General features: G+C 43.0%; 1 protein-coding gene across 3 annotated transcripts in view; it reads right to left on the bottom strand.

Annotated features, from left to right (window-relative positions):
• Nucleotides 1-19,983, bottom strand: part of Cyfip1 (cytoplasmic FMR1 interacting protein 1) — an 89,855-nt gene that overhangs the window by 15,902 nt on the left and 53,970 nt on the right. For 2 of the 3 annotated variants that reach the window (XM_076851258.2, XM_077109180.1), the window contains exons 15-23: nucleotides 18,622-18,769; nucleotides 17,269-17,422; nucleotides 15,562-15,718; nucleotides 13,990-14,086; nucleotides 11,670-11,746; nucleotides 11,451-11,559; nucleotides 10,202-10,321; nucleotides 4,088-4,287; nucleotides 3,182-3,269 (exon numbers count right to left, since the gene is read on the bottom strand). In XM_076851258.2, coding sequence (XP_076707373.2) covers nucleotides 3,182-3,269; nucleotides 4,088-4,287; nucleotides 10,202-10,321; nucleotides 11,451-11,559; nucleotides 11,670-11,746; nucleotides 13,990-14,086; nucleotides 15,562-15,718; nucleotides 17,269-17,422; nucleotides 18,622-18,769 — 1,150 coding nt within the window. Of the gene's footprint in view, nucleotides 1-3,181; nucleotides 3,270-4,087; nucleotides 4,288-10,201; nucleotides 10,322-11,450; nucleotides 11,560-11,669; nucleotides 11,747-13,989; nucleotides 14,087-15,561; nucleotides 15,719-17,268; nucleotides 17,423-17,688; nucleotides 17,837-18,621; nucleotides 18,770-19,983 lie in introns of all 3 variants that reach the window. The other variant, XM_076851259.2, reaches the window with a different exon arrangement.

Raw genomic sequence — 19,983 nt, 5'->3', positions numbered from 1 at the left:
AAGGCCACAAGTTTTACAGCATCCCTCAGACCACCCAGACTCCATTTTTGGAAGAAGAGTCTCATATCCTTTTCTCACCTGCCTGTCTACAGAGATGTTAAAAAGAGGACCCCTCTCTTCTGCTTGGGGACACCTCATTTGTGATGAAAAGACCACATCCCTTAAACATTTAAAAATTATTTTGATGAACACATATTAATTAGACATTTATGAAGTATGGTGCATTATTTCAATATATATGCACAATGATTACCTTTATATAATCATTACACATTGTACAGATTTACCAAATGATCACTGTGCCCCTTAAACATGCACAATTAAAATAATTAAGAATGTAGCCCAGTAGCAGCACTTGCCCAGCAAGCCTGAAGCCCAGGGTTCAATCTGCCGCATGAGACTTAGAACAGCTCCAAGCCCTATCCAATGGGAGCTGTAGGGTCCTCCAATCCTGCTCCCCACATCCCCAATCTCAGATTGGTACTAGGTTTTGAACATCCCACTGTGAGCAGGAAGAAGGCACACAGGTCAGCCTGCCGTGAGTGTAGACCTGATGCCAGGCAGCGCAGTATCCTCTTGCCTCAAAGGACACAAGGTATTATGGTGGGCCAGCCTGTGCACACACAGCCTGTAAACCCAGGCACCAGCTGCTCACATCAACCCCAAGATACCCAGCTCCCAGCAACAGCAGATGGGATAGATAACGTCTCATGACCACCCTGTGAGATTTCACTGTGCACCTGTTTCTTTATTTCCTCAGTGTTTGGCTTTCTGCAAGTGAGAACATTTAAATATTGATGAATGTTGGCGGCCTGCCCCTGGAAGCATGGGGTTCAGGGACGCTCCTGCCAGCAACATTGGAGACAATGTCACTCTTCCCAGGAGGAGCTAGATACTTTAAACTTTCCCATCTGATGAGCAAAATAATCCTAATTTCTGTCATTATATCTCTTCAATTACAAGGCAGGAGATCTACTTTGGAGGGCGGTGTTCGCTCATTTCATCTGTTTTATTTTTTTCCTACAGATTGTTTATTTTTTTCTTATTGAACCATACAAATACTCAATAAATTATTGACAGTCACCCCAAGATACTGTGGAAAATTGGTTCCAGGATTCCCAGTGGATACCAAAATCTGCAGATGTTCACATCCTTTATATAAAACAGTGAAGTATTTGGATGACTTAAACATATCCTCATATACTTGAAATCATCTCTAGATTACTTTTTTTTAAAAAAGTTTGTAGTTGTATATGGATGCCTTTAATTTGTTTTATTTTTTATTTATTTATTTATTTTTTTTTTAAAGAGAATGGGAGAGAGAGAGAGAGAGAGAGAGAATTTTTTAATATTTATTTTTTAGTTCTCGGCGGACACAACATCTTTGTTTGTATGTGGTGCTGAGGATCGAACCCAGGCCGCATGCATGCCAGGCGAGTGAGCTACCACTTGAGCCACATCCCCAGCCCCTATTTGTTTTATTTTTATGCAGTGCTAAGGACTGAGCCCAGTGCCTCTCACATGCTAGGCAAATGTTCTACCACTGGGCTGCAGCCCCAGCCTCTAGATTACTTTTAATACCTAATACAATGTAAATGCTAAGTAAAGAGTGTCATATCCTATTGTTCAGGTAATAATGACAAGAAAAAGTCTGTACATGTTCAGATTACACACAATTTCTTTCTTTCTCCTATTTTTTTTCCTGGTACTAGCGTTTGAACTCAGAGGTGCTCTACCCACTGAGTTACATCCCCATTTTTAGTTTTTGTTTTGAGATAGTCTTGCTAGGTTGCCAAGGCTGGCCTCCAACTCCTGAATTCCTGGGATTTTGCAATTTTCTCGGGGGGAGGAGGGGTAACCAGGGATTGAATTCAGGGGCCCTTAACCACTGAGCCACATCCCCAGTCCATTTTTATTTTATTTTATTTTTAATTTTGAGACAGTCTTGCTAAATTGTTAAGGGTGACTTTGAACTTCTGATCCTCCTGCCTCAGTCTCCCAAGCTGCCGGGATTTACAGGCATGTGCCACCATGCCCAGCTTTCCCAAATATTTTTGATCCATAGTCAGTTGAGCCCACAGATGAGAACACACAGGCAAGGAGGGCTGCCCTTAGTACTACTCACACTTGTTGGGTATCTGGGCACCCCTGCATGGCATCTGTCTTATCTCCTTAGAGGTGAGCATCTGCTATTTCAGCCTGCTCACATGTGTGGGCTGATTCTGTTATTTGTAGAAGTCAGATCTTTTCTGCACTCATCTTCCCACATCAGCCCATGCCTTGGTGGCATTGACCCTGAACAGCAGTCCTGGCTCTGCCTCAGCAATGCTCCTCAGACTCTTCCATGTGCTTTAGTTTCTTTCTTGTGGTATCAGGGATTGAACTCATGGTGTCGCACATGCTAGGCAAATCATCTTCCACTGGGCCACATCCCCAGCCCTCCGTATATGCTTTCTTAGTATAAGGATTTGTAAACTTTTAAATCTCCCAATAAGCACACATATTTTAATGCCACAAATGAAGCTGGACTTACTCCAACTCTTATTATTTCATGCCCAAAGTTGTCTCAATAGTATAAGCAACTAATTTCAAATAAAAAAAAATTTTTTTAAAGATGTTATCTTCCTATGTTTCCCAGGATGACCTCGAACCTCTGGGTTGAAGCAATTCTCCTGCTTTAGCCTAATCATCTCTAGATTACTTGTTTTAAAAATTTTTGTAGTTGTATATAGAATAGATAGAATCCATGCCACCAAGCACATGCCACCAAGCCCCACTAGCTTCTGTTTTAAATTACTATTGCTTTCAGGAAGATGTTAATGGAATAGAAGGAAAAACAACATTCTCTACATGGTATATATTACATTGACATCATTGCAATTAAACTGAAATTTCAAGCTGGGCAAGGTGGTACACCCTTGCAGTCCCAGCTACTTGGAAGGCTAAGGCAAGAGGATCACTTGAGCCCAGGAGTTTAAGGACAGCCTAAGCAACATAGTGAGACTCTATCTCAAACAAACAAATAAACAATAACAACAAAAACCAGGAAAGAAACAAAGGAAGAAAGGAACGTAAATAGGTAGGTAGGTAAAGATAGGAAAGAGAAAAGAAACGCAGAAAGAAAAAAATTCAAATTCAAATTATGCTTCATTATGAACGTCACAAACAAAAAAGAACCCACCTTTGATCCATGCAAATACTGGGGTTGTGCATTAGGCTGTTTATCTCTTTGAAATTCCTGAGAAAATGGTAACACTGTTCGAACAAACCTACACAAGAAAGATTAAAAAGAAAACTAAATTTAATTGTAGTTATTTATATTCTGAACTTTTCTATTACCCATCTATTAAATTAACTGTTACAATCATTAACTGTTACAATCATCAAACAGGAAAATTCTAGTAAATAAAAAAACCACAGAATGAATTAGATACATATCTGAATATATGTAGAATAAATTTATCCAATATAGAGTAAATGTATCCAAAGCTTAGGAGCCACAGCAAGAATTCCTGATGTCCTCCCCCCATAAACATAGTTCCACACTCAGGGAAATGCTAGCCTGTTGGCAGCAGGACCAAAAAGGATCATACACCACTGTGCTATCAGTAGTCAATACCACTGGTGTACAACACTCAACATTGGTGTGGGTGCGTGTGGGTGCATGCGTGTGTGTATGTGTGTATGTCTCTGTCTACATGGGCCCACGTGTAAATTTGCATGCATCTGTGTATGTCGGCATGTCCTGGAATATTAGGGAGTAGCTGTCACCCAGCAGCTGCTCCCTGTGTGGCTGTGAGAGTCTGTCCTAAGCCATGAGCAAGCACCTAGATAGGAATCACAACTTCCCTCTCTAGTCCAGGCCCATCACCCAATCTTCATGTGTAAAGCCAGGGCTGGCCCAGGGCTACCCTTACAAATAGAAGAAACAGGAGGGACAAAATGTTCTGGAAAAGAGAAGGAAGAGGGAACACAGTGACAGGGACACAGTGAAATTCTGTGGGGGAGGCAGTTCCCCCAAGATCATTCCACACCAATGCTTAGCCGGGGGCATCCAGACCCATCCGTGAAGCTCACAGCCGCTCACCGGTTGGTGGAACCATTGTAACAGTAGTTGGGCAGGAAGTCATAGTTGAGCTCCCAGAAGACATGGAGGGTGATTCTTCCATAGGGCGCTGACACATTGTGGTTGGCTTCCCGGAACATGGCATCAAAGCTGTCCAGAGTCAGGTACCTGCTCAGCAGCTTATGGGTCATGCGGTTGATTTCTAAAAGGCCATCCAGCTCCTACAGGGCCACAGAGACAGGGATGTAAGGACAGAACTGGGTCACGCAGGAAGGGGGAATCAGTACTGTCACCTGCAGTCCCCACCCAGGCCATGAGGTCCCTGGTGGGCCAGCGCACAGTGGGGACTAGACAACAAGAGTTTGCAACAAGGTAGCCACCAGTGCATTAAGGTTTTTTATTTATTTATTTATTTATTTTTAAGAGAGAGAGAGAGAGAGAGAGAATTTTTTAATATTTATTTTTTAGTTTTCAGCGGACACAATATCTTTGTTTGTATGTGGTGCTGAGGATCGAACCCGGGCCACACGCATGCCAGGCGAGCGCCCTAGCGCTTGAGTCATATCCCCAGCCCACGTGATTTTAGTTATTGTTATTAATCTCTTACCATGCCCAATTTATAATTAAACTTATTTTTATGAGTATGTAGGTACAGGAAGAAACACAGTACATATAAAATATAGAATCCTTTATAATCCGTGATTTTTCTTTTCTTTTTTTTCTTTTTCTTTTTTTTTTTTTTTGGTACCAGGGATTGAACCCAGGGGCACTTTTTATTTTGAGACAGGATCTCACTAGGTCGCTTAAAGTCTCACTAATTTGCTGAGGCGGGCTTCAAACCTGCAATCCTCCTACGTCAGCCTCCAGAGCCACTGGGATTACAATCTGTGAGTTCCAGTATCCACTAGGGGTCTTAGAATGTATCCCCCATTCAATCAGATAAAATTACTATATTGCTCAGAAAACTTCCCAAATTCTTGCCAGTCATGGCGGCACACATCTGTAATCCCAGCAACTGGAGAGGCTGAGGCAGGAGAATCTTGAGTTCAAAGCCTCAGCAACTTAGCAAGAGTTGCTAATAAAATATAAACAAGGGCTAGGGATGTGGTTCAGGGGTGAAGCACTCCTGGGTTCAATCCCAGGTACCAAAAAAAAAAAAAATCCTGCCAAGTAAGATGCACTGAGTGTGAAACACAATAGATTTCAAAGACTTAGTGTGAAGAAGGAAAAATGCCAACATCCATCTCATCTATCTCCAAGACCCATGGGCCACCCCGGCTGAGGCCTCTCCCATTCCTCTGACTAAAGCTCACTCCCTGGTCATGGACAATTCCCCTGTAGTTCTTGCATGTTCTTTACCATCTGTCTTCGGCCTTTATTCTTAGATCAATTTGGTTGGATCCCAAATCCTCAATTCACAGTTCCTTTCCTTGGCTCCTGAAAATGGTCTGAGGGCAACTGAATCTGGTCCTCAGTCCTTCCTCCTCTCAAACAAAAGATTTTTTTTCTTTCCTTTTAAAGTCTAATCCTTTTATTGCAATATTTTTGTTGTTGGAGCCATTTTCAGAGTCCTTAATAACATTAGCATCCTTTTTCATTATTTGGAACCATGGATTGAACCCAGAGACCCTGTACCACTGAGCTACATCCCCCGTCCTTTTATTTTTTTTTATCTTGAGACAGGGTCTCACCAAGTTGCTCAGGTTGGCTTTGAACTTGTGATCCTCCTGCCTCAGCCTCCCACGTTGCTAAGATTATAGGCATGTGCCACTGTGCCCAGTTAATTTCTTTCCAATTTAAAAAATGTTCTTTCTCTCCTTCTTGTTATTTCTCTGAGGTCATTATGCATTTGTTCTTTCTGGTGCAGCCTTCAGTTCTGCAGTGATTTTCTTGTGAAATCTTTCACGAGCCCACCATCACTTTTCAAAACCTCCTTTCCTCTAATCCCCCTAATTCTGGATTTTAACCTATTCTGATATATACGGTTCTTTCACAGCAGCCACCATTTTCACAGGTTTCATGGGCACCTTTCTGAACACTTTCACTGTCTGTAGAGATACCACGGTACATTTATATCCTCTCTTTTATTATAACACATCAAATGGGATTGGACCCTGACCCTTTTCTGCAGCTCACTTTGCTTTTGGGGCAGACGTGGTTGCAGGTACTATTGTTTAAATGTGGTTTATCCCCATGAAAGCTCACGTTGAGGCCTATCTTCCAGTGTAACGTACCACGTGGGGAGCCCCCGGGAGGCACGTGAGGTGACGAGGGCTCCGTCCACATGAATACAGTAACGTTTCCTTGAGAGTCTAGACTAGCCTTCTCAAAACTTAGGTTCTGTGGGGCCTGCTAGATGCTACAAGAGCAGGGTGTCCAGGAGCCAGCTCGCTGCCTTGGCCTGCTCTCCTGCCTCCTCTCCCACCATGTGAGCTTTCCTGTGTGCACCTGTTATGCTTTGGCTCTTAAATATCACCCAAAGGCCACATGTTAAAGGCTCAGTCACCATCCAGGGAGATTAACCTTTAAAAAGCTGGGCCTGATGGGGTGCAGTGGTGCATGCCTATGATCCCCACTACTCAGAGGGCTGAGGCAGGAGGATCAGTGTGAGCCCCAAACAGGCAACACAGAAAGTTCCTGTCTCAAAATAAAATTTTAAAATAGGGCTGGGGATGTACCTCCATGGGGACGTTTGCCTAGAAAGAATGAGGCCCTGGGTTCAATCCCCAGTCCAGGAAAAAAATAAAATAAAAATAAAAAAGTGGGGCCTAGGGATGAACATTAGGCTGTGCCCTTGAAGAAGACATTGAGCTCTTCCTTTCTCTTTTTGCTTCCCAGTTGCCACGAGACAGGCAGCTTTGCTCCACCACAAGTCTCTTGCGGTATTCTGTCTGTCAAAGGCCCAAAAGCAATGGAGTCAGCTGACTATGAACTGAAAACTCTGAAAGCATGAGTCAAAATAAACTTGTCCTCTTCATAAGTTCTTTTTCTCTGGTATCTTATCACAGTGACAGAAACCTGACTAACACAGCACTACTCCTTCACGTTCACCTGTTAGGTGATTATATCTGCCATAAGGACCTCACCAGAAGCAGATGCCAGAATCATGCTCTTGGACCCTTAGAACCGTAAATTAAATAAACCTTCCTTCTTTATAAAGTATCCAATCTCAGGTATTCTGCTATAGCAACCCAAAACAGACAAAGACACCAGAATAGTAATCTTCACTTTATGCCTCTAGAGAAAAATGATTCATGCTTCCTAAGATCTCTCTCATGTTCCCCTCCCCTAACTGCATCTCCACTTTTCTTTTCTTCATCATCCATACCACTATCAGGAGGCATCTCCCAAGTGAACTTTTGTCTCAGAAGAGAGTTTTGACTTATTAGATTCTCGAGTTTAGGCTGACTGTTTTACTACCATTAAATTTTCTCTCACCTCGATTATCCTTGAAAAGCTCTGTAGAAATTATTCTCTGTAGGCCACAATGAGAATGGGAACAGAATTCACCCAACTGGGCTCCCTAAATCCAATGTGGCCAAGTACAGGGCAGCACAATGAAAGCGTTTTCAAATGGTTTGACCCCTAGAGATCTCAGCACTGTCTCATGGGTCGTGGTATTCCTAAGGCTGCCACAGACAGTGTTAGAAGGTTCTCTTTGATCTGTATACAGGGGAAGCTATAGGACTAGTGAATAGAAGTCTGACTGGAATCATTATGAAAGAGATCATTGTTCTTTGTTGCTGAGAAAATCAATTTAAAGAAGAAGGAAGGATTTTACTTTGGCTCACGATTTCAGAAGACTTAGTCCATGGTCATTTGGGTCCAGTACTGTGGGCAGAATATCATGTCAGGGAAGGTCAGGTGGAACAAAGCTGCTCACCTTGGGGGTGCCAAAAAGCAGAGAAAGAGACAGAGAGGGACCAGCACAAGAGACAGCCCAAGAACACGCCGCCAGGAGCCCACCCCCTTCAACTAGACCTACGTCCTGCAGTTTCCATCACCTCCCAGCTATGACCCACCAATGGCTTGATCCACTATTGAGGTCAGAGCCTTCATGATCTAAGCACTTTCCAAAATGCCTCCTCTGAACACTGCTGCATTGGCACCAAGACTTTAATACACAAGCCTTTGGGGGACATTTCAATACAAACCATAACACTCTTTGATCAATCCCTGTACCCAAAGCTCCCTGAATCATGGGGTGAAGAACCTTGTGTGTTCTTGGGCTATCTCTTGTCCTGGTCCCTCTCTATAACACTGACAAAAGTGTATACTGTACATCTCCCTCCTGAGTTCCAACAATGGAAAAGGACACGTGACCATTTACCGCAATAAAAGAAGGGGAGAAAACCAGAGTGTACAGCACTGCTGGACACTTGCTCTGAAATGACACTGATTCCTGAGTATTCACAGACACCGTGGTCCAAGAGCCAGAGTCTGGTGAGGTCAGGTGATCAACGGAGCTGTCAGGTCCTTCACAGAGGCTTCCTGAGGCCCATCCCAACTCCAGAATATAGAGCTGGAGCAACGCTCCAGAGGGGCAGGGCCAGTGTCTTGCATCCATTTATGAACTTCTCTTCCATTTTCTTTTGAGAAAAGTCTTCTGCACACTGTCCCCCGCCCCCCCCCCTCTCTCTCTCTCTCGACTTCTGTAACACTCCAATCACACATTAGATGATTTTTATTTACAACATTTTGTAAGCTCTTTTCTGTTTCACCCATTCATATTTTTCTGTTTCTGATTTCAGATATTTTCTATATGCTATTTTTCTATATCTTAATGCTATCTTCTACTGTGTTCAAATTGCTATAAACTAATCAAGAATGTTATGTCCTTTACTTTTTACCTTGGTTGTTTTTTATAGATTCTAATTTCCTGAAGGAATTCTCCTTTTTATCTAATTTATCCATCTTTTCCTCCATCTTCTTGTCATTAATCATAATTAATAAAAGCTCTGGTATACTAACTCAGCATCACAAAAGGGTTTGTTTCCATTGCTGTTTTTCTCTTAGAGTGGTCATATGATCTTGTCTCTCTTGTCTAGGAATTTCTTTTTAATATTTTTTTTTAGTTGTAGGTGGATACAATGCCTTTATTTTATTTATGTGGTGCTGAGGATCAAGCCCAGGGCCTCTCACATGTGAGACAAGTACTCTACCACTGAGCCACAGCCACAGCCCCGTTAAACCATTACACTCTTTAATCAATGTCTAGCAATTTTTTATTGAAGGCTAATAATTGTGTATTTTTGAAAACTGTAGAGGCTCCCAAACAGTTGTTTCCACAGAGCACACCCCTACTTTCCTCTGCAAAACAAATAGAACTGGGACCTGAACATCAGGGTCCAACCAGGGACAGAGCTGTGTCAAAGCAGGGCTATGTATTTTTTTTTTTTTTAACCTCTAAATTGACCTCCAGGAGGGCTTTCAATTAAAAGCCTAGCAGGACTTTGAACCTCAGCAAGACAAGAAGGTGGAGCCAGGCCAGTGGCTCACACTGGCAATCCCAGCAGCTTAGGAGGGTGAGGCAGGAGTAATCAAAGTTCAAAGCCAGCCTTAGCAATTTAGTAAAGCTCTAAGGTAACTTAGGGAGACCCTGTCTCAAAATAAAAAATAAGAAGGCTTGAGGATATGGCTCAATGGCTAAGTGCCCTGGGTTCAATCCTTGATACCAAAAAACAAGTACATCTTTTTGTTATTATTGTTATAAAAAATTTTTTTTTAAATTTTGTCTACTAACTCATTGCAATTTGAATATAGCATGTTATTAAACTAAGTTATATGTTAACCTTTGCCATGCTTAGGTATAATTCCAAGATTGAGATTCTCGGTCCTTTTTTTTTTTTTTTCAAGGCAAGGATTAATAATGTAGGTTTATTTATAGCTTTATTGAGATATGATTAGTATATAATGAGTTGCATGGGTTTTAACATTCATATATATCCAGGAAATCATACCAGATTATTGGTTTCTTTGAAATCAATTTAGAAATGTGACTACTAAGAGTAGGTGCTGATAGATACTTGAGACAGACCAGGTTCAATGAGTCCCTATCTTTTATTATCTACACAAGAAATATCATTTATTCAGTTTATTACTAGAGATGGAAGTAAAATTAATTCCAGTACTTACAACTATTGATGTCAAGTCTTCACTTTCAAATCGTCCGATCGCTAGCTCTAGAGACTTATACATGCCCGCTGACACACGCTGTGTAATCAGGCGGTTGAGGTCCACCGACCTGCCAAGGAGCTAGATAGAGGGAGGGAGGAGAGGGACATCCAAGAAAAGAGTAAACATGGAAACCCAAAGAACAAAAAAGCAAATAGGCAATGAAAAATGTCCCTCAGAAATCTATTTAAAAACATAAACAACAACAAAATGTCTTTGTGAGGATATAGTAGAAATTTAAATGTTTCAGATGAAATTTTATATACAAGGGTCGTAACAAAATACTCTACCTCCCTAGAGCTTTCCCTGCAAGGGAAAGCCTTGAAGACTTTTTTCAGCACCTTAACATTGAATTTAACCTAAATCATGGGCAGAAACCCTGAGCCTCACCAGCACCCCAGAATATCTGTGTCTGTCAATAACAGCATCACATATAAAGGTGTTCAGGATCCATCTCCCACCCCACAGTGGCCTGGGTATGTCTAATATGCCACAGGTGTTAAAATGGCAAGTAAGATAACATTCCTCATCTCTATTTCAGGGTCCTAAGAACTTATCAGTATCATCTGAACTAGATAACAAGATAGTAAAAGCCCTGGTAAGAATATCCCAAATGTACACAGTGGTTATCTGTACAAAGACAGTATAATTGAGTGGAGGTTTCCCCACTGTTTTCCAACTTTTTTTGTGTGGTGTATACACATCCCACATCACTTAGCAACAGATTATATCATTAGGTGATTTTGTTGTTGTGCAAACAGCACAGAGTATACTGACATGATCTAAGATGATCGCAACATCACTGGGTGATATAATCTCTACGTGTGTGTGTGGTGCTGGGAATCAAATCCAGATCCTCAAAATGCAAGGCAAGCTCTCTATCACTGAGCTACCTCCCCAGACTCCCAAGTAGTTAGGATTAAAGGTGTGTGCCATTGTGGCCAGCTCTCTTTTAGCACATTATGATAGTGCATGCCTCCAGACCCAGCTACTTAGGAAACTGAGGCAGGAGGATCACTTGAGCCCAGGTGATTGAGGGCAGCCTGGGCAACATAGCAAGACCCCCATTTCAAAGAAACAAAAACCTTAACTTTATGAGGATATTCACACAGTCACATAAAATAGTAAACCTTGTAAGCTATAAGAAAAATCCAATATTTCTGATGCACACTCCAGGCTTGTACTGAGGCCCAACAGGAGCCCTACACACCTGTACGTGCCTCTGCTTCAGCAGCGTCTCGTAGCGATTAGATGGTGGGAGATGAATTGTGGCTCCCTGGTTCTTGCATTCAGATCGTAACCGTTTATCAAGAAGCAAACTGGTACAGAAGAAACACAGGGCATTTTTCATACACTGAATGTTAACAGAAGCATCAGATCAAATTAACCAAGATTTTGTATTGCAATCACAAATCAGATACTCACTCACCTTCCTGCCATAACCTTATAATATGCAAATATCTGGTCTGCTAGCTTATAAACAAATTGGTCAAAACACAGATTCACCTGGAGTAAGAGAAAGCACACATTATTTCAATTCCCTAAACCAACATCAAATAATATAAGTTAACAACAAAACCTTTTTTAAGATAACAAATTCAGGATCTTTTAGAAAAGAGAAAGAAGAAATAATCTTACTATCCAACATTAGCACATTAAAGAGATTATGGTGTCACAATAAGTGACATCTAGTCATTGAAAACTATAGTAGACTAAAATGCAAAAAGTAAAATTAAGAATCAATAAATGAGATGGTATCAAACTAAAAAGCTTCTGTACAGCAAAGGATTGTTCAAGAATGTGGAGAGAGAGCCTACAGAATGGGAGGAAATCTTTGCCACCTGAACCTCAGATTCAGCATTAATCTCCAAGATGACTAATAACTCAAAAAACTTAACATCAAAAACAACAAGAACAAAAAAAACCATAGCCCAATCAATAAATGGGCAAAGGAACTGAACAGGCACTTTACAGAAATACAATCAGTCACCAAATACATGAAAACAAGCTTAACATACCTACCAAATAGAGAAATGCAAATTAAAACTACACTGAGATTTTATCTCACACCAGTCAGAATGGCAATTATCAAGGATACAAGCAACAATAAATGTTGGCGAAGATGTGGAGAAAAAGATACACTCATACATTGCTGGTGGGACTGCAAATTGGTGCAACCATTATGGAAAGCAGTATGGAGATTCCTCAGAAAACTTGGAATGGAACCACCATTTGACCAAGTATTCCACTCTTCTATATATACTCAAAGGACTTAAAATGACCATTATATAGTGACATGGCCACATCAATGGTAATAGCAGCTCAATTTACAATAGCCAAGCTGTGGAACCAACCTAGGTGCAGGTAAATGAATGGAACTGAAAACTATCATGCTAAATGAAATAAGCCAATCCCCCCAAACCAAAGGCTGAATCTTCTTTCTGATATTTGGATGCTAACACACAAAAAGATTGTGAGGGATAGGGAAGAATAGAAGTACTTTGGACTAGATAAAGGGGAATGAAGGGAAGGAAAGGGGCGTGGGAATAAGAATTAACTAGTTCACATATGAATACACGACCAGTATAACTCATGTCCTGTACAACTACAAAAATGAGAAGTTATGCTTCATGTATGTATGATAATGTCAAAACACATTCTATTGTCTTGTATAATTAAAAAGAACAAATTTTAAAAAAACTATGGTAGAACTATTCTGGTTTTTTAAAAAATATTTTTAGTTATAGATGTACACAATACCTTTATTTTATTTATTTAGTTTTCAATGTGGTGCAGAGAATTGAACCCAGTGCCTCACATGTGCTAGACAAAGTGGTCTGTCACTGAGCCACAACCCCAGCCTGAAGTGTTCTTACTGAGGTCAAAATGTCACCATTCTCTTAAATGCAAAAGCAAACAAAGGCCTCTCTTCACCATATGCTCTTGGGGGGATACACTGTGTCCCCACCTGAAGCAGCTTCTGTCACCAGTTATGCTTTTCAGGAGTCATCATTTGTCCCAGAGCACCTGCCACTTTTCCCCTGGAGCAGGACTGGCTACATTGCACAAGAGATTATCCAGAAGATACCCCCAAAACCTGCAACCTGGCTTCCAGATGAGGCTGGCACCATCTTCTGGATCCATGAAGAGGATACATGTGCTCAGAGGCAAGTGAGCACATCAGGAGGGCCTGCAGAGGGAGCCCTTCATCTACCCTGCATCACACAGAGACCCTGACCTCTCCCTGCAGAAACAGTAGGACTTCATGAGGAGTGGAAGAGGCCCAGATGCATGAAACAATTTGTCAAGGTTAAGTTCTCTTACATCTTAAACTAAAGAATAAGATTCACCTTCTATGTGTACACTGATCTGATAATTCCTTTTGTGGGAATTTATCCTTAACAAGAAATCTGATGCAAAAGAAAGAGCATGTACCAAGAAGTACAGCAAAGTCCCATTTATAAAATCTCAAGAGCAAGAGATCAAAGGAATGAAAGAGGGATTGGTTTAGTGCAACGATCATGTTCAACAGAAAACAGACGTGGATGCAAGAATTATCCAGAGAAAGAGGACATCCTACCATGGTCCTGTGTGGAAGTAGGAGGAAGGTGCAGGCAGAAGAGCTCACACTAAAATGCCTATTTCATTGTTTAAACTGCCTCATATTTTAAAGAAAGCTTAATACTCAAGAGAAAAAGGAAGTTTCATTATAAAGGAAACAAAAAGGAATCAAGGTGCTGTGCCCTCACCTCTGCCTCGATCTCATCGTACAGAAACTGCTTGTTGAACCTGGTGAGTGCGTAATGGGCACTGTCGTTGTACAGGTCCAGGGAGTAGAGAACGTACCTGCAGAGGGTGGCATTGGTTACTCCCCACGTGCCCACACCATGAGCTACGGCCCTCACAACCTCCTACTGAAAGAGGAATTTAAATCTCATAAAAGGAAAAAAGAGTTTCTTACTTCAAAAGCCAAATTATGTTCCTACAGAGCGCTGCTGGCAGCTGTACCTTACAGAACTACCACACTTGGCCAGGACAGGCAAGGCTGGGGACAGCCACGCAGCCAATACCATAGGAGGGATATACTCACTAAGGACACACAGACAAGGACCTCCACCTACCTGTGTCTTCTCATGATGCTTTAAAGTTTTTTACTACAAATATGCAGTATTTTTTTTAACAACAAAAGTAAATTTTAAGGATCTATTACATAGTAAGATGACCATAATTGACAAGAATGTAATGGATATTTCAAAATAGCTCAAAGAGGGGATTTTCAGTGGTCTCACCACAATGAAACGTTTATGATGATGGGTATGCTAATTACTCTGATTCAATCACTACATAACATATACATGTATTTAAATAGCACACTAACCCATAAATACATACTATTATTATGTACAAATTAAAAGAAAAAAAATTAAAAAGGGACTACTTTCTTAATTTAAGGATAAACTGTTTGACTTAAAAACGACACAGGTCCTGGATCACATAGATGACCAAAGCCATGTCCAATGTTGGGACCAAGGCCAAAAGCCCATCACTCCTGCCTTGTGCCTGGACAAAAGACAGCGGTCAGAAGCCTCAGGAGGAGCTATGTAGAAAAGTGGGGAGAGAGGAAGCCCCGTTCTGGAGGAGTGCCTCTGCACTGGCTCTGGCTCCTCATCTGTCCTAATGCTATGGAACAGGCTGCTGGCCATTGCAGCAGAGTAGAAGGTGATGGTCCTGACCAACATCCAGCTCCACATGGACCTGTAAGGAATGATTTGCAAAGAACTGACCTGCTGAGAGGGTCTCCCACTCTTCATAAGATACCCCCATTTTTATGGTTTTCCTTTCCATGGAGATCATATTTTGAAAGACTGATCTCAAGCCCAGAATTCCAATTTCCAAAATAAAGATGTTCAATGAACACCTTCTCTCCCAATTTCATCTTAGACAGAGGCTAGGCTGAGTGGGGGCTCTAAGCCCTCCTGCCCCCAGTGCACTGGGCACAGCTTCACCTTGCAGGGCCAGTACTACCCAGGCTTGGGGAAGACCCAGGCTCATCTCATCTCCCTGATCCAGGCTGTGTCCTCCTGGCCTTGCCCAGCATCTGTGCAAGATGAGAACTTGACCAGTTCTAGTACCAGAGATCTTGATTTCAGTCTGGAGCCAAGAAACTGGTTACTTGTATTATTTGCCAAATATTTACCATAGTGAACGTGATTTTCAACAAAATGCTAAAAACAGTCCAGGTCCCCTCATCTACATACCAGCTCCTAGGAACCTCCCTTCCCCACCACCATGAGCAAGGGCCTCAGAGGCAGGACACTCACTCCATCATGGATGCCTCCTTGGTCTCTAGGATATGGTCAGTCAGGATCCAGGGCATGGACATCTCAATGGGGAACTGGATCCTCCTGCCCATGGTCAGCTCCAGGAAGAACTCTCGGAACCACAGCTGGGAAAGGTCACAGCACTGCTGCAGAGTTTCTTGAAGGATTCAAAGACACCATGTTACCTTTTATGACCAGAAAGAGATTCAGTAGAAATGATACAAGAGGGGCTGTCTGCATGGTGACAGCTCCTCTGCGCTCAGCCCTGAGCCATGCAGCGAGGACATGAGCAGGGAGGGGTCACAAGACACCCTGCACAAGAGACAAGACCAGCACGGGTACGGCTGCAAGTGCAGCTGCATGGACCCTGCGCGTTCAGAGCAGTCAGCATCCTCCTTCCAGCAAGGACGTCATCAACCTCCCCTCAGCAGGACTAGAGGGACAATGTCCTTTTGAAAAGGAGAAGTAAAACAGGATTACAGGTTGAGCACTCCTAACCCGAAAATCAGAAATATTAACTGCTGTAAAATTGGAAACTTTTGAGCACCAATGTGATCCCACAATGGAATATTCTACCGCTGACCTTGTACCAAGTTGATGTCAAAATGCAGGCACATCCAAACATACTGTATAGTCCTGCATTACTTAATGACAGGGTCACACTCTGAGAAGTGCATCGTTAGGTAACTTTGTTATTGTGCAAACATCACAGAGTGTGCTTATACAAACTAAGGTGATTACAACATCAACAGGGGATATAATCTTATGGGACCACAGTCATATATCTGGACCATGTTGACTGACATGTCATTATGCTATATATGACTATAAAATTACCTTCAGACTATGTGTCAAAGGTGTGTAAGAAACAAATAAATTTCATATTTGGATTTGGGTCCCATTCCCAAGATATCTCATTATGTACATACAAATATTCTAAAATCTGAAAAAAATCCATAATCCAAAACAATAAGGTCCCAATAAGGGATACTCAACCTGTATTTTCTTTTACTCGGGATAAAATATCCAGGACACAGCATTTACACACACTCAGGGGAGGTCTAGCTAATGCAAAACTAAAGATAGACTGAAAAAAACAAGTTTCTGTCCTTTCACGGAGTTAAAGGCAAAAGCATCACTATTTACTCCAATATTGCAGCACCCCCAGCCAAGAGAGAGAGGCCTTCTGCTCTGAGCCAAGGAATGGACATGGTTGGCTCCACAGGCCACAGGCAGACACACGGAGAGTACAGAGCACCCACTGTACGAGGTCAAAGTGGCCGGGCGTCACCAAAACGGGGGCTAGCCTGGCTCGGGGCTACCTTCCCACATGTCACTGCCCGTGGGGGCTGTTTCTGCTATTTACCAATGCCAGGTCTCGATCCAAGTGACAGGTTACATTTGCCTGGGTTCCTAACCCGGTGCAGGTTGAAAGACGGTGCTCACATCGCCAGGCCAGCCATGGCCCCACAGCCCTTGGCCTTGAAAGGGCTGTGCCCCACAAGGCTATGGCAGAAGCCAAAGACAGAGAGGACGTAGGGGGAGCCTTGGGACGTCCGGCCACCACCACAAAGGTTAGGGCACATCACCATGAGGTGGGTGCGTGAGGGACAGGGCAGGGGACGGTCAGGCAGGCGTAAGCGTTCTAGATGGTGTTAGCGGTGTTAGAGCATGCTGGGCCGGACTCTGGTCAGCACTGTCTCTTACCACTGAAATTTATCAAGTGGGTGTAGAAGAATGACTCTCGATGAAATTTTTCTATGTCCAATATGGTGGGCCCCTCAAGGCTACTTCTCAGGGTTTTCTTGGAACCACTTTTGTCCGCAATGAGGGACTCTAGCATGGTTCTCACCATATAAAGCTGTGTTATCCAAGGAGACATTCGTAGGGGAGAAAATATACATGATACATTAGTTATGCAACACTCAGAAAAACCACGAGAGAAGGACTGCTCCAATACACCCTGATTGGGCTGGGCCCCAGCCCCGAGCTGTGCACTCGGCCTCCACAGTCTGGGGGCCCCTCTGAGTGGCCAAGTTGCTGCTGCTTGGGGGAAAAAACCACTTGCAGCGGAGCAGTTCACCTCCGTGCCATAAACATCAATAAGAAAAACAAACAATGTCTTACCACCAAAGGTTAAAAGAGGTGGATAGGTGTACGACTGCCTCAGAAACGCGTTTACCACATGCAAGAGCCTTTCCATGCCCAGAGACTTGAGCTGCCTCAGCAGCTCGGCAGAGCTCAAGGACTCGGCCATGGTGCGCACCAGGTAGAGCTAGACACAGACAGACAGGGAGGGAGAGGCGGGAGAAAGCCGTTAGTCACACCACGCACACGCCTGGGTGGGGGACACAGGGACAGACACAATGGACTGAGCGAGGAGGGCGGAGTGCACCTCACGCAGACCCCAGAGGGCCGCCCTTAAGGACTGGCCAAGTGCCTTCTGGAATCCTGACATTCCAGAGAGATCTTACAGAGCCAGCTACGTGCTTTGCTGGTAACTCTCTAGAAGACGGACAGGAAAGATTATGAAGTCTCCAGCAGAGAGATAAGTGAGTATCAGGACCCAGAAAAAAGCAATGGAGCATATTAAATCAGGGGTGAGAGGCAGTGAGAAGCACTTCAGGGCGAGGCCGGGCACACCGGGAGAGAGAATAGCACAGGTGGCTTACGACCAGGACACACAAGGGCAGCGTTCTGTAATCTCCCCAGTTTCAGCTTCAGGAACTCTTACTTGCAGACCCAGTATAAAAATTACAATGATACATTCAAACACCCATCAAGAAACACAGCATAGGTAGGTACATATAGACATCCACTAGTATTTTGGGGATGGAGTTAGAACGGAGTCAATTCATTTCTGAAGGTAAATGAATAAACCAGGGAATCACAAGCAAGTCCCAGTTCACACTCCAGATTCACTTGGGTGAGAAATGGCAGAAGAGTCGCAGGCAGGATGGGATTTGCCTGAGCAGAGGTGACACCATTTCACTCGGGGTCTGCCCCACTCCCCCAGCCCAGGATTGGCCCAGCCCCAGTACACATGGGGAGGATGAGAACCTGTGTGCTGGAGGGTCCCACAGCACGGCGTGGCACTTTGATGTCGAAGCCACTCTTGGGGTCCTTCTCGCCCCGCAGAGCTGGATCGTTGAAGGGCTCGTGCCCAGTCTCCCAATCACACACTGTCTTCCTGATGGCCTGCAGGACACTAAACAGCCCCGTCAAGTTATCAGAGAGACTTCTACAATCACAGCATCTGCTCACCTAACTAGTAGGCTCTCGGAACAGCCAACGCACAATATAAAAAAATCCCTCTGGGGGTAGTGAAGGGACTTTTATAGTCTAGTTCAACATGAAATTTTAGAAACACATTATTTTCTTGGAAACATGACTGTTCCCAGAAGATTCAACTTAATTGCAGTTTGCATCAATTAGCCGAAGCAGTGTTTTATTTGCAGAATGTTCACCAGGCGGCCATGAATCATGCCAAGGGCAGGGAGAATAGGAACCTCCAATACCCACCCGGACAGCTGAGTTCCACCTGTCTATGGATGACTGTGTAGGTGTTCCAAAAGGAATATGAAATCATCCACAAGCTGAGGAGATGAGATGTGTCCAGGAATGTGACCCTACCAACAACAGCTCCACTATGTGGAGAGACCCATGAGCACACAGGGAAATCAGAGGGACCCTGTGCCAGCCTTGGTCACATCAGGAGGAGAGTTCTTGCTAAAACCCAGGGCCACACAACACATTCCACACCTTGTGGCTGTTGGATCCATTCTGAGTCAGGGGTAAGCACTTTGTTCTATACCTGGTGTGTTTCAAGTATTTCTATTAGTATGTGTTTCTATCAGTAAAGATCACCCCTCCAAAGCCAGGCAGCATCCTCGGGTGCATATATCTTAACAGCATCCATAACATACAGCAAGCTTCCCATGAAGACAAGCACATGCAAAATAGCAGGCAAGACCAGAAAAATGAAAACCTCAATTTAAAAACCTCAAGGTGACAGAAATTAATTCTGCAAGCATCACAGTGCAGGCTGAGCATCCCTTATCTGAAGTGTTTGGGACCAAAAGTGTTTCAGATTTCAGATTTCTTGAATTTTGGAATATCTGTATATATATAGTAAGTCAATTTGGGAATGGGACCCAAGTCTAAACATGAAATTCATTTATGTTTCATATATACTTTATAGACAAAGCCAGAAAATAATTTTATACAATATTTTAATAATTTCCTATATTAAAATATGGAGTGGGATTTTCTACATGTGGTATCATGTCAGTGCTCTAGTAGACTTGGGTTTGGGGTTTGGGGGTGTAGCTCAATGGTAGACCGCTGGTCTAGCATTAGCATGCACAAGGCCCTGGGTTTGATCTCCAGCACCATAAAGTAACATAAGCTTTGGATTTTGGA

This window comes from Callospermophilus lateralis, chromosome 3 (assembly GCF_048772815.1).
Source record: "Callospermophilus lateralis isolate mCalLat2 chromosome 3, mCalLat2.hap1, whole genome shotgun sequence".
Taxonomy (NCBI): Eukaryota; Metazoa; Chordata; class Mammalia; order Rodentia; family Sciuridae; genus Callospermophilus; species Callospermophilus lateralis.
The sequence above is the reverse complement of the archived record's forward strand: the minus strand, read 5'-3'. Positions and strand labels throughout refer to the sequence as shown.